This window comes from Rissa tridactyla, chromosome 12 (assembly GCF_028500815.1).
Source record: "Rissa tridactyla isolate bRisTri1 chromosome 12, bRisTri1.patW.cur.20221130, whole genome shotgun sequence".
In the NCBI taxonomy this organism is placed as follows: domain Eukaryota; kingdom Metazoa; phylum Chordata; class Aves; order Charadriiformes; family Laridae; genus Rissa; species Rissa tridactyla.
The window spans coordinates 16,713,234-16,726,968 of record NC_071477.1 but is presented as its reverse complement, the minus strand read 5'-3'; the positions used below and the strand labels follow the sequence as shown (position 1 = coordinate 16,726,968).

At 52.5% G+C, this 13,735-nt stretch overlaps 1 protein-coding gene across 3 annotated transcripts in view; it reads right to left on the bottom strand.

Annotated features, from left to right (window-relative positions):
* Positions 1 to 13,735, bottom strand: part of DLGAP4 (DLG associated protein 4) — a 70,276-nt gene continuing 56,541 nt past the window's right edge. For all 3 annotated transcript variants that reach the window (XM_054218486.1, XM_054218485.1, XM_054218484.1), the window contains exons 7-12: positions 7,902 to 8,263; positions 6,379 to 6,470; positions 5,501 to 5,910; positions 3,758 to 3,849; positions 1,945 to 2,097; positions 1 to 1,171 (exon numbers count right to left, since the gene is read on the bottom strand). In XM_054218486.1, the coding sequence (XP_054074461.1) occupies positions 956 to 1,171; positions 1,945 to 2,097; positions 3,758 to 3,849; positions 5,501 to 5,910; positions 6,379 to 6,470; positions 7,902 to 8,263 (1,325 nt within the window). In that variant the 3' untranslated portion in view covers positions 1 to 955. The remainder of the gene's footprint in view (positions 1,172 to 1,944; positions 2,098 to 3,757; positions 3,850 to 5,500; positions 5,911 to 6,378; positions 6,471 to 7,901; positions 8,264 to 13,735) is intronic.

The following is a 13,735-nucleotide window of genomic DNA, read 5'->3' as shown; positions in this document are numbered from 1 at the left end:
GTAGCAGCTTCTTTCTCAACAAGCAAGTCAAGGAAAAGAATTTTGCAAAGGGAAGAGGAGAAAAATCAAAGTGAAGCGTGTGTGGATCGTGCCTGTAGTTGCTCTGTGGTCCTTCAGCTCCCCTCCCATGCCTGGAGTGGGGTCCTGCTCTCCCGGGATCAGCCAGCCAAGCGCCGTCCCTTCCCCCTTCGCCAGCTTATTGCACATTTGCTTCCGGGGCTGCGTTTCAACGACTCCGCAATTACATTCCACAGACCCTGTCTCATCCTCTCACTTCAATAAAACAGAGGAATACGCACCCGCTGTCCTGTCCCTGCCCACCCCGTCCTCCCCCCACCCCAATATCCCCATCAAAAGGGAAACAAAACAAACAAAAAAAACCAAACCCCAAGAAAGGCTGCTTGCTAGCAGAGTGCAACAGTAGTACACACTGAATGGGTGTTCTCTTCGGGAGCTCTGTGGAAGAGAGGTTATTTCTAACGCGGTAAACGAAGCCATGCAAAAGGTGGGATAAAGGGAGCCGGAGGAGGGAAAAAATAAAGGATGAGAAGGGAGAACGGAACTGAGGAGGAGGAAGAACACAGCATGGCAAGTGCTCAAGGCTTCATGTTTTCTTGTCCTCTTCTTGTAAACAAGCTAATAATTCTCATTAGATAGAACGAGTAAAAAGACTGAAGTTCCAAGTCGAGGGGCTGGAGGTTCCAGGAGTCTGTTCAGTCCGTTCAGCAACACCACAGCCAGTGAGAAAACGAGGGGTATTTTTTTCTTTTTTTCTTTTTTTAAAATCTTCATTACTTAAAGCTGAGAGAAAAAAGCCAACTCAGGAGCCCTTTTCAAGGATGGCTCATTGTCTCTAGACTGAATAAATCACACTAGTTTAGAGAGAACCTTTTTTTTTTTTTTTCCTTTTTAATGACTTATAAAAACCACACGGTTCCTTCCTCTGCCCCTTTGCTCAAAGACGGGTCTGTGCCTCGGGTACGTAGATCTCGATGCTATCTGCGCTCTCCGTGGCTGAGTTCTGCCGGACAGAGGCGGCCCGCTTGGCTGCCATGAGACGCTTGCGAGCTTCCTGGCGCTGCTTGTCCGAGTCAGAGGCTTTGTCCCGGTTCAGTTGGGATTTGGACTTGGCTGGCTTCTTTGGCACTGGAGGGGGTGGTTTCTTCTCTTCCTTTAGGGAGACAGTAAGGAAAAAACCCAAACATAAAATAAAAATGCACATACAGAAGTTTACTCTCTGATACGGTGGGGACTCTTCTTGCACGAGGGACTAAGCGATGAGATTGATGACTCAGGTGAAAGAAGCAGTTCTCGAGCAAGACACTCATCAAAAATCAGCTTCCCCGATTTCTAGAAATGTGCTATTTCGCATTTCATGGTACAGAGGCCTTCTGTGAAGCGGACCAGAGTTTGCAGACTATGTCTGGCCCAGCTACAGGTCAGAGCCCAGCACCGGCAGCAGGAAGACTGAAACGGATCTGGAACTGCAAAATTTGAATACGTCGCCCTGCCCAGAGCCATCGTCCTCCTTCCTACCCTCATGCCTAGTCGGGAAGCCTGGCCCAGGGACACAGCCCCTGCTGCGCTTTCAAAAGGTTCCAGCCGGTGGTTTTTTTTTTAATACTCCTCAGACACCAAGAATAGTTAAAACCTATTCATACAGCGCTTGTAACACTAGAGGCCTCTGTATCACTGCTTAAAGCACACACCGCTCATCGCCCCGGTCTCTCTCCATCGTAACTCTTTTTCCCCCCTTGTACGAAATTGTTTCCCCTGTTACTCAAGAGGAATGGTCTCAGTGCATCGCAAGGCTGTGTGACAACACTGCACAACTACAAGATGCTAAAAGCCTTAAAGATCTTGTTTCTGCAGACACGAATAGACCTCTGATACCCAGAAACATCCGTGAGGTGCTCTGGCCGCTCCCAACTGCCCCACACTCACCTTTCTCTCCGGTGTCTCTGCCAATTGCCAGCTATTAGCTTTCAGGTGGTACAGCTCATCAAACTTCATGCTGATGTCTTCAATGGACAACTGCAGGAGATCCCAAAACCCGGCTAGGTCCTGGGCTGTGGGTCTGGGATTGGCATTAGGGTTCTAGAAGCGAAAGCATAAAAAAAAAAAAGAAAAAACCACACCTTTCAGAAAGACTATACCCCTCCTGACAAGCAGAGCAGCCTGCGCAGCTTACATATTCATCCTGCGTAAGTCTACCGGCCTGACAACTGAAGCATCAAGAACCCACAGGAGACACCATCCCTAAATAGGCAGAGACACAATGCCATCATTTACAGTCAAAACTATGTCTGCAAAGATCAGGAAGCAGAGATCCTGACTGTATTTCTCCTGGAGGAGCCTGATGAAGAATCCTGAAGAGAGACACTCTCCGTAGCAGAAAGCCGTAGCTCCCGTTCTCCCCAACGCTCCCCCCCCGCCACCCCGCAGCTAGTGCTAATCCCACAACGGGAACCTCCAACCAAAAGGTCCCCAGCACGCGATTCAGAGGTAGAACACTGGTTTCTTACACAGAGATCCCGATTTCACGGTGGGGAATAAGGGAAATGGACACAACACAATGCACGGCACAGCTCTGACACCTGGAGTACTTGCACGCCAGCGTACGGCAATCCAAAGAAGCCAACAGAGCTTTCACGAGCAAAACGACTTTGCTACATTCCCCCCCGCCCCAAACAATCTGAAAGTATCAGTATTTCTCAGGCTGGGTTGCAAAATTTTAAGTCACTTCAGTTTCTCCCAAGAACAGAGTTTTCCCGGTTTCTGAGACATCTGAACTGCCATCGCAGGCCCGGATTGTCTCAGGAAAGCACGGGATCAGATCTGAGCAACTCAGCACAAAGCGTCAAAAAGGGAGACCCCAGCGCAAAGCCCGGCAGCTACTGGTGTCGCTGTGACCTCTCAGCCCTCAGCAGCCACAGATGAGCAAGTGGACGCTCAGCGCCTCACCCCTTCCCCTCCTCCTTCACGAGCTTCTCTAAGGTTTTTTCCCCGCCAAGTAAAGGGGAAATCACCTCTGAGGAAGTTTGCAAAAAAAAATAATAAAAAATCCATACCACGATAAAGCTTGGGGGGAAAACCAAAACAGGGGTCGCCACCCATCCCCACGTTAGCCCCGTTCCGCTCTCAGCCAGGGCAAACCCTCGCACTACATTTGAAGGGATCCGATTCAAACAGCGCTTTGTGAGGGAGCGAACGAGGGACAATCCTGTTGGGACGGTTTTACCATCCACATAATCTACGTGCAAACCAAGCACGTGTGCGGAAGAACGGCAGGCTTTTCAAACATTCCCCCCTCTTTGACAAAACCTCGGTGGTTCACCTCAAAAAGCCCTTTAGAAGTAACAGGAAAGAGGTAGTTTCCAGGACACGGAGCAGTATGGCTGCCTGACCATTCAGGCCCACAGAGAGACTTGGTGTACTCAGCGCGCCCCGATCAGCGGTTCAAACGTCCTCATGGAAGCACCGAAAGGAATTGCAAACACCCGCCTTGAGCGGAGCGCAGCCCGAGAATTGCCTATTCAGAAGGGAGGGTGAAGCGACCAGCCTCCCACTGCTCAGCTGCTGTTTTAAGTCGGCATTTATCCGTCCTGGCACGGTGCTCAGGCTGTAGGCTACCGCTGCATTGGCTTTCGTTTTTACAGTGACAGTAGGCTGTGAACACCCGATCACATTCCCGTCGCGCCGTTGAAATAGATACGCCTCCCCTCCCCAAAATCAGGAGAAAGAGATCCAGACTCACCAAGTTTTGTTCACAGAGGCCGTGGAATTGCTGGAACTTCTGTGACATTAGTAACTGTGCACTGCCCACTGCGCTCAGGACTTTTCCTAAGACTAGGGGGGAGAAAAATAAAAGAAAAAGACCTCAGTTGAACAGAATATGAAATGCAGCAATGAACTCAGGTGTTTCTGGAGCAAAGAATCACTCTTGATTCATTAGAAAAGGAGTTTCAGAGACCCCCCAAGGAAGTAACTGCTCTCAGGAAGAGAAGTATTGAAACTCGAATCTACAGGTGTCTTTGCCACCTCTTACTGCTCCTTCTAGAGCAGGTCAAAAGCAGGCCAGACCGAGAACACTACATCAGAGTTTGCAGAAACTGCAAAACGTAAACTGCCTTCAGCCCATCAGACATGCCGCCAGCGCAGTCTCAGCGAACAGATCTGCCGGCAGATCACAACCGGCTCTTCCACTCGTGCACGAGGTGAAGGCAGCAAGGGGCAGGAGAACCGTCTCCAACTTCCATTTACTAGGAAGGGATTTGCTGGCAGGCTGGGGCTTTTAATAACCCAGGACTTTATGCTGCTCTTAGTGGGTTTTTCAAGAAGCCTCTGGGTATGGCAACGTTCCTCTGCCCATTAACGGAAAAAACACCGTACAGGCTTTTCCCTTCCAAAGGTAGGGTTGAGAGACGCACAGCGCGTGCAACTGCACCATGAACAGGGATGAACTGATTCCCCTTCTCCTCCCTGGTCTGCTGCTGCACCTCCTGTTTATAGATCTTGGTGGGACAAGCGTAAACTGGGCGCCCTTCTGTACTCACCAGGTTCTCTGTTACAGAACCTACTAGGAAACTGCTCTTGGAGGTCACAGATACAATGCCACACTGGTCTTGGTGTCTTTTCTTGCCACAAGCGAAACAAGGGCATCCCCCAAGGCAGGGAGAGCCCTGGCACTGCCTGTCCGGTTTGCGGCTAGCGCGGCATCTTAGTGCAATAGGATTAGAGATGAGCTTCCCCGAGCCCTAGCTGTGACAGCGAGCTACGACTGAGTCTCACCATTATTTCACCTTTCGCAGGTATCAAAAAAAAAAAAGTCATGAGCCAGACTCAAACCACTCAAACCAAAGATCCTGCCCTCTGCAGCCTAGTCACCTACTTCTGTCACTCTGTACACACCATCTGCAAGCAGCACAGGTTTTGCCAACTCATTTGAAAATAACGGAACAAGCCTAATTGGGACGGAACCCAGTAAAACCAAGCGGCCTTGTATTCCCTGTGCACGCGCTTCTGGGGTATTTAGCACAAATTCAGGGAAGCTTTCCCATATGAAGAAACCTCCTCTTTGCCGTGAGGACAAGTGTACCGACTCAACAGATCAAAGCAGCTCAGAAGTCATGTTCATTCTGCCCCGCTGCCAACTAAACTTCCACCTGCCCGCCGGAGTACAACGGGTTAGGCAGGGAGAAAGATCCCACAGCCTCCCCGAAAGCAATCCATTTAAGCTGTTAGCAGTTTTGAATGGTCAGAAGCTGCACCATCCCCTGAAAGTCTTCCATGCTGCATCACAGTATTATGCTAGAGGAGAAAAAAAAAAAAAAAAAAACACCCCGTTCCTTGTCCCATACTCATCTCCACGTTCTGTCTCTCCGTAGGCTACCAGCAATTTAACTGCAGAAACCTGATCCAATACTTGGTCACAACTCTTTCGGGAGGGAGGAGCCTCTAGGCTGCTCCAGTCTCGTGTCCGAAGGCTGACCATACCTACCTTCTTCAGAGAGATTGTTCTCTTTGGTCTCCTGGTCCATCTGGCGGCACCAGCCTTCTAACCGCTCTGTTTCTGCCTGCAGCAGCTTCAGAAACCAGTACCCATCCCGCCGGCAGGCCCCTGGCTGCGTGGGTTCTGATGGCGAGGTGGAGGACGTCTCAAGCCAGGGGTCAGGAGGAGGGAGAGAGGAAGGCTCCAGGGCTGGGTCATTGTTTTCTCCATAGGAGAGGTTTCTCTTAATCTGTGAGGGCTTGGCTGGTTGCCTGGTAGTGGCATCAACACCAACGGAGTTGTTGTGTTGGGGGCACTCAGCGAGGCTTCTCTCAGATGATTTACAGCTAGAGTTACTAGGTTCCTGCGTGTCAGAGTCTGTGTCCTGTTTGGAGGACATGCTGCGAGAGTGGCTGTTTCTAGAGAGACCAAAAAAAAAAAAGCAGAAATTAAATAGCAGAACTCGACCTGGCTGGCCCCACACAGACAGTGAAACGCATTTGGTTATTACGCCTGCAGCTGAGCCTCACCCTGCCCGCCCTGCCCCTCCTCACACACAAACACACGCCACACATTCAGACAGACAGAATTATAAGGTTGCCTGCTTACTGCAATAGGCCGTTCAGACGAGAGGACTGACGCACATCTATAATTACATCTTGGACTTTTTTTTTTTTTTTTTCCTAAATTTCAAACTCCCATCGATTTGGCTGTTTGCAGAACAAGTGTTTTTTGCAGTGGGTGTGTGCTGTGGAGGAAGAGCTCTCCATGGGCCCCCATTCAACACCACTCATATTGGAACAAAGAAGGGGAAAAGGCCTAAGCAAAAGTGGGGGAAGCGCAATTTAAAAGAAAGGAAACTACAAAAGCTTGCGTCTTTCACTTACCGCCACTCGTCCTCTACCTGTACCCCGATGGACTGGAATTTGGTGGCTGGTGGAGGAGGCTCCTCTTTTGCCACTGGCTGAAGGCAGTCAACCTTATTAAACGAAAAAAATACAGACAAAAACAGACACAAGAACTTGCTGCTGGAATTCACATTAGTAGACCAGGAGTGCTGCACACACACACAGCATGCTGACACCACACGCCAACCGGAGGGGTCCTCTTAGGAGAGGCACAAGGCTGCTGCTTGGGGCTGCCCCCACTGGGGCATCAGGACCGTATCCCGCCAGGTGTCTGCTCTAAGAGATGGCTCTGCCGTCCACCGCTGTTTGCATGGCTGCGGCACGCCGGGGAAGGGCTGCGTCCCCCTGAAGGAGCAGCTGCATGTGTGGCATCTGACATGGGCCAAGGGCAAGAGATGGCAGCGATCTGATTTAAGACCGACAGCAAAGCCCAGCTTCCTCTCTCCCCGGGACTGACACCCTCCACAGCTCTGGATAAGAGGGTTAGAAGGTTTTAGGAAGGAAATCCAGGCTCTGGGGCAGGCGGCTTGGGAACCAGCTCAGAAAAGGAAGAGGAGAGGAATGCAGTCAGCCTCTCCAATGCAAGTTCTCTTGCCTTGCTGCCCCTTCAGCACGTGTTTCGCCCCACTAGCCCTGCAGAAAAGCCTTCGCTATCACACGTACCTAACTGGCCAGCCAGCCTTTCTGGAAAGCCAGTGGAGAACTTATTCAGCGCGCGCACACACACACACGTGGTGGGTCAAAGCCCAGATCCTGCATTTGGACTCGCCCAAGTGCTCACGTTCCTCTCCGCAGGAACCAGCACTTTGGGACAGACCAGGTTTGCTTGCGGCAGTCAGCCGTCCGTAACCGTCTGCAATCTGTCCACCAGAAGAGTGGACAACGGCAGGTAACTTAAGCTTTACTGAATAAAGCACGGGTTTACGCTACTCAATGGGTTCTCAAATATTTGACTACACCAACAGCTTATTTCCATTGATTCTCACAGAGTTAAATGCTTCCAGCAAGAGAAGCAGCAACCTGCTGGGAATGGCGGACAGCAAGGAATTGCTCCCCCCTTCCTACAGCCCTGGGATCATTTGGCACTGCAGCAGCCCACACTACGTGGATGTCAAGTCGAAGGGCCCACCTCTCAGAAGAAAGTGGTCTCTAGAACCACGACGGACAAGGAGCAGATCGATATTAAGTAATACACAGTACAGAGCACAGGGATACCAACGGCGAAAGGCCTCTTCAGAGGGACTCACCCAGTTAACACGGTCCCACTGCTTTATGAAACTTTTTAATTTTGTACTAGAAGAACTTAGTCATTTCTGGTCTGTTATGGAAAGCCTCTGCTGCATTTCACCCCTGGGAACGCAGGAAGTTAGGCTGACAAGGCGGTTAGTTTCTCTTGCTATTCTAAGCGAGTTCAGATGCACACCTGGTCACACAAAATGCACACGCTAAATGGATGGGGTAAGGACATTCCTTAGGACAAAGGAGAACAAACTATTCCATACTTGTATTCCTATAGACGACAGCTTTCTTTTGGGGATATTCTCCACTTTAGGCTCTTCGCTAGTCAGAGTCCCTTTATCACTTTTCAAAGTTGCATTTTTCTGGGGTAACTCTGGAGTCTCTCTCGCTGGAGTCACGACGCTCCCCCTCGTCACACTGGGTGTCCTAGTGCTGTCCAAGCTGTCCGAAGAATTGCTGAGTCCCGACTGACTGGTCACCTCACTCTTGTGGTCCTGGCTGTCCAGGTAGGTGTCCTGCGCCGATTCAGTGCTGCTCTGCACAGTGACAGAGATGAACGGCTTGGATGTGGTCCGAGGTGGGACAGGAGGTGGAGTCTTTTTATATGCCACTAGGCATGATGAACCTGCAGTAACGGAGGTGGGAAGAAGGGAGGATGCGAGAGACAGATTGGGGGGAGAGAGAGAGATACAGTGAAAGAGAAAGAAAAAGCAGGTCAGTCACAACATCCAAGAGGAGCCTCCAAGCAGAAGCTGGAGGCAGAAATGCAGAAACAGCCTACAGCCAGCAGCTCCCACTGGGAAACCCAAACCAAAGCATAAGGGGAAGCGGAAGGCAGAGCCAGAGCTAGCTTGCAAAAGAAGTCAAAAGGAATACCATGATACATGAAAGGCTGGAAATGGAGGAGAGGTATAGAAAAGCCTCCCAAGAATGCTACAGGGTTTGGCAGGTGTAAGCCTCCACGCTGGGGAAATTTTCTTTGGCTAAACCCTATGTTTTAGTGTCCTAGTACAGCCAAGTGTCTCAGCTCTTTGTCCCATCGGTTGACAAGTTTCAGTGTCTGGACCAGGGTGGTGTTTTTTTCCTATAAAAACGGAAAGAAGCCACAAAGTTTGTTAGATGCTGATGGTAGGAACGAACGTTTGTGAGATACTTTAAAAACCTAGCGTTAGAGGAAAATACATCATCTGGATGGAACAGCCCAAGAGCGGCGAGGCTGCTGCTGCTCCACGTCCCCAGGTCCAACCAGTGGTGAGGCTGAAGATGCGTTCCCAGCAGGCACACAGAGCACCCATGTCCACCACGTGTACGTACACCTACGTGGCCAGCCACACAGGTCGTAGAAGAGCACCCACGTGAACACGCACAGCGGCAATGGCCTCATCCTGCTCCTGTCTCTGGCTTGACAGGGTGGAAGTCCGTTAGTGACGATACACATACAAAGGTGGATCCTGCAGCAGCTGTGCTCAGGCACTCAGTCTGCCCAGTTCCTGGACGTACAAGCGCCTGAAGCCAAAGTCCTGCTCCGGCTGCTGCTGAGAGAGGACAGACTGCTCTGGGCAGGGCACGGCCAGAAAACCGCGCTGACCAGCCAACTACCTACACAACTGACCCCTTTTGTGCCCTTACCCCTGCATTTCCCACTCTTGTTCCTCCCTAAATCACCAAATCCCCTTTCTTGTCCCACCTTTCGTTCCTCCCCTAAATATCCCACCAAGTCCTGCGCGATCCCCAACTGCTTTTCCCCTGCACCCCATAATGTGTCCCAGCCCTTGGCAGCAACCTCCGTAGTCCAAAAGGTCATCTGGAGAGCTGCTCCCCATGGTTCCTGGTGATGGGTGTCATGTCTGGACACCAGGGCTGAGGCTCTGCTGGGACAACCCTAGGAAAGGCCTGGACAGGGTGTTCAGTGCTCAGGGGTCCTTGGCTTGGGGTCCCACCTGCCATTGGGTGTCCCTCCTTGTTCACGCTCTGGATTTGTGAGGGGCCGATGGCCCCAGGAGTAGCCCAGCAGGGCATGATTTGGGCTCCCCCTCCTGTTATCGTCTCTGAGCCCCTTCATGGGTGTGCAGGGGAGCTTTACCACACATAACGTTGCTCCACTCCAAGACATAACCAGAGGGGCTCACACCATCCTCTTTCCCTGCACGGCACTGCCCCAGCCACCCATTATACCTCCTGGAAGGGCCACATTCCCGGAGCAGGAGACTTAGTGCTGTTGCCAGGTTCCTCGCAGAGGGGTGGTAGGTCTGCGTGGCCAGGGTGTGCTGAGCCCTACAGCCCCACTGCCCCGGACGGGAGCTGCAGGATCAGGGCTGCTGCAGCTTTCAGGGTGACCCTGTGCCGTCCGGGCAGCGCCTGCAGGGATTCCCCTGCCCTTGCCTTAGTGTCTCAGTGGTGGTGCTCAGCTGTGCTTTGGTCCTGCAGGTTGGGTAGGGAGCTTTGCTGCTCCAGGCTATGAGCAGATCAGCTCCATCACCCCTCTGGATCACGGAGGGCCAGGTCAGCCCGCCTGAATTGTACCTTACGTATTGAAAGGGAACGGCATTCCCTTGCTCCTGGCGTCGGTGAGTTAGCACGTTACCGGGGTGTGTTCACAGGGCAGTCCTTTCCCCACATCGCCAATGACAAACCAAGCATCCCTAACAGCATCACTACAGCACAACGGTGTGGGAAGCTCTGCCGGTGGCAGGGCTGTCACTCTCCCTGGTTCCTGCTCCCAGGAGCTCAGTCTCCAGCAAAGGGGTTCTGTCCTTCAAATTGAAAACCCATGCTCACCGTTCCCCCATGCACAGATCCGCCCAGATGTTGACAGAGACCAGCACAGACCCATACACCTCCCCAGCCAGTGACACAGACGGGCTGTACAAACCCAAACCCAGTTTCTAAGTGTTTCCCTAGTGCAGCTTTGATGACTGCAGGGGCTGTCATTCCCTTGGGTTCCCTCCACCAGCCCATATTCCCTGATCTCAGTAAAGTTTTGCACCTCAAATTCCAAGCTCCTACCCTCCAGGCGCATACATAACCTCCCCAAAACCTGCTGACACAGCGATAGATATATACATGCAGATATAGATACAGACCATTTTCATTAAACAACACAGAAAGACTTTAAACTTTACCATTTCCATCCCCAAAGTAGCCACCAGCGCATTAACAAATTAAGTACCAGATTACAGACCAGTCTCTGTGCTCTGTCGGGAATCCTTTGACCCCCTGGGGACCGTGAGAGCGGACAGAGGCGTCTGCTGCTGCCCAACACGACCTTCCACCCCCAAACCTGCCCTGCCTGCACGCCCCGGGGAACGCGCAGCAGGGTACCTGACAGACATTTTCATCTTTCGGGGCAACCGGACACAACCAATTCTGGCTCAGCCCACCACAGGGTGCCTTCCGTTCCCTGCATGGTTTCGGCACAATTAGCTGAGAGGTATCAAACGAACCTGATCCGAATTGATTGCAGGTATGGGAAGGGGTGTTTCACAGGACGTGGGCCTCCCGGTAGCTCTTTTTCCTCCGCAGAGGGGTCCCTCCGCCTGAGCGGAGGTTGCCCACGCTCGCGGGGTGCCCAGGAGGGGTGTCCCAGCTGCCTCACAGTCTCCAGTGGGGTCAGAGCCACATCCGAGCATCCCTGGGAGCCCGGTCATATTCCCTGCGGGGAAATCACAGAGCCACACCATGTGCCTTATTGACAGTATTTACACATGCCTGTATTGATGCATCCTAATATTTACCATATTAACAGCTAATGTTCCACTTCAAAGACAGAACTAAAAGGAGAGGGTTAGAGAGAAGGAGATCTCCGTTTCCAAAAGCATTTATAAGCCCAAAGATGCTGAGCAGCACTGCAACGGTGCTACTGCTACAGGAGAACTAAGGAGCCTACAACGGCGTTGCCAACCAAGCTGCCTTTCAGTGTGAATCTGAACAGGGGATCAGGAAGGCACAAAACCCATACCAGTTCCTCCCAGTGCCCCAAGTCCAGCACAAATTGAGCAGTGTCCTGATAGCCACGAGAGTGGGACCTATCCTGACAGCTCACCCCCACCCCCTGACACACAGCCCCCATGGCTACAGGAGGGACTTGCCGTAGGGAACCACATAGCTGAAAAATAACCAGGACAGGCCAATATGTCTGGGGATGGGGTTAATTTTCAGCTTGATCAGTCCCCAGTGCCGACACATGCCGTGTAAACCACCCAAGGCAGCCTGAGCCCACAGCTGCTGCGTCCCCAAGCCAGGACAGGAACTCGCCATGCACTTCAAAAAAAACCACCTACAATAATTTCCTAAAGTGTTAGATGCAAGTGCTTCAACTTGGCAAATTTACATGCCAAAACACAGCTACACGCATCCTTCATCCCATACTTACTCGGTCATGTAAATACCGCGCAACTGCACTGCAAGTTCCTCACTAACGGACAACTAAAAGGGCAGAGACATTCACGTCCGACCTGCAGTCCCACTTCGTCCCCTTGCCCACGCAGAGGGGAAGCCCCTACACTCACGACAGCAGCAGGATCCGCTGCGGGTGCTCAAGCAGCACCGGCTCAGAAGTGTTCAGCATCTCCAAGCAAGTCCAGCTCACCACTGGGATGCCTCTTTCAGAGGTACCAGATTAGATGGCACCACTCGTGCAAGCATGGGTTGAGCTGCACCCCAGAGCTGACCTTGGCCCATGGGATGTCGCTTTACAGAATCTGGTTCCTCGTGTCAATGTACAAACGGCCGGCACAGCAGGAGACATGGAGGCGTTAAGCAACAGACACCGCATGATCGCTCCCTCTCCTTCCCCGTGTTCTCTGCTGGACATCCCCAAAAGCCTCCTTAGGTGTACTGTAGATCTGAGCAAGTTAAAACTTGCCTTGTTTCGGATGCCTGCCTGCTCCTTGCCCTTACAGCAGAAATCTTGACTACCCCTACCCAACACAGAGCACAGCATGCTACACAGGTACAGCATTCCTCACTGGAGCTTTGCCCCATCCCAGCAAGCACCCCTGGCTGTACGGCTGAACGGCCTCTCGGCCACGTGCTGAAATGGTTCATCTGCCACCAACACCTGCTCAGGCAGGACACCACCGCTGAAGACGGAGGAAAAAGTTCAACTCTGACATGCACTGGAGAGCAGCCCACATCTTTGGCTGCTCGGGCCAAAGGGCTGCTTTTGGCTGCCCTCCGGAGCGGAGCCGTGGGCAGGAAGAGCCCTGCCAGTCACAGAGGAGGCAGCCCTCCACGGCTGAGGGGTGCCCACAGCCCCTCTGCCAGGGCTGTCTGACCAGAGCGCACCATCTTAAATAGCTACAGAAACTCCTAGGCCAAGTCTCATGCCCGGCCTCGCGCAGCTCATCCCAGAGCAGCGTAGGAGCAAGCTGAAGAGAGCGGTCGCAGAAGCACCCCTTGCTAAGCTGCGGCTGCACCACCATAACACGGGACGCCCGTGCTGCCTTGCATTACTGTACCGGGGCGCTACAGCGGCTATTACCTAGGAGAAGGGAGGGCCACCCAAACTGTCAGTGTTTGGAGGACAGCTTGGCTGTATGGCCCTCCAGTTAAATCCCTTGTCTCCCTACTCCGCACGGCCTCTCTTCTTCCCCAGGAGAGCGCCCGGCCCGACACACCAGCCGCCTGGCGTTCCCCTGCCACCCACCCGTGAGCCCGCGACACCGTCCTGCTGGGAGCTGAGCCGAGGGGAGGGCGCAGTGGTTCTGCCGGCGTGTTTACCAGCAGCGCAGCTCAAGTTTCCCAGCTGCTGTTTACACCCGCAGGGCTGCAATGTAAATGGGGAAAGTAAATCAATTGCTATCTGATATCGAACGCCGCAGCCAGGCAAAACAAGGGGAGGGCAGCACAGCGGCACAGAAAGGCAGCAGTTTCCCGGGAAAGATCAGTGGTGTTCAGGGTCAATAAGCCAGATTCAAATTCATCCTGCCGCCTCCCAGCAGACAGTACAAACACCGCTCGCGCTGCTCTATTTACAGGGGGAAACTGCAGCATCCCCTTGTCTTGTTCCTGGGAATGCCTTCATGCCATTCGGCGCAGCTGAAGAGCACCACAGATTTTGCTAAAGGGAATCGCATCGCACCAACAAAAAAAATGC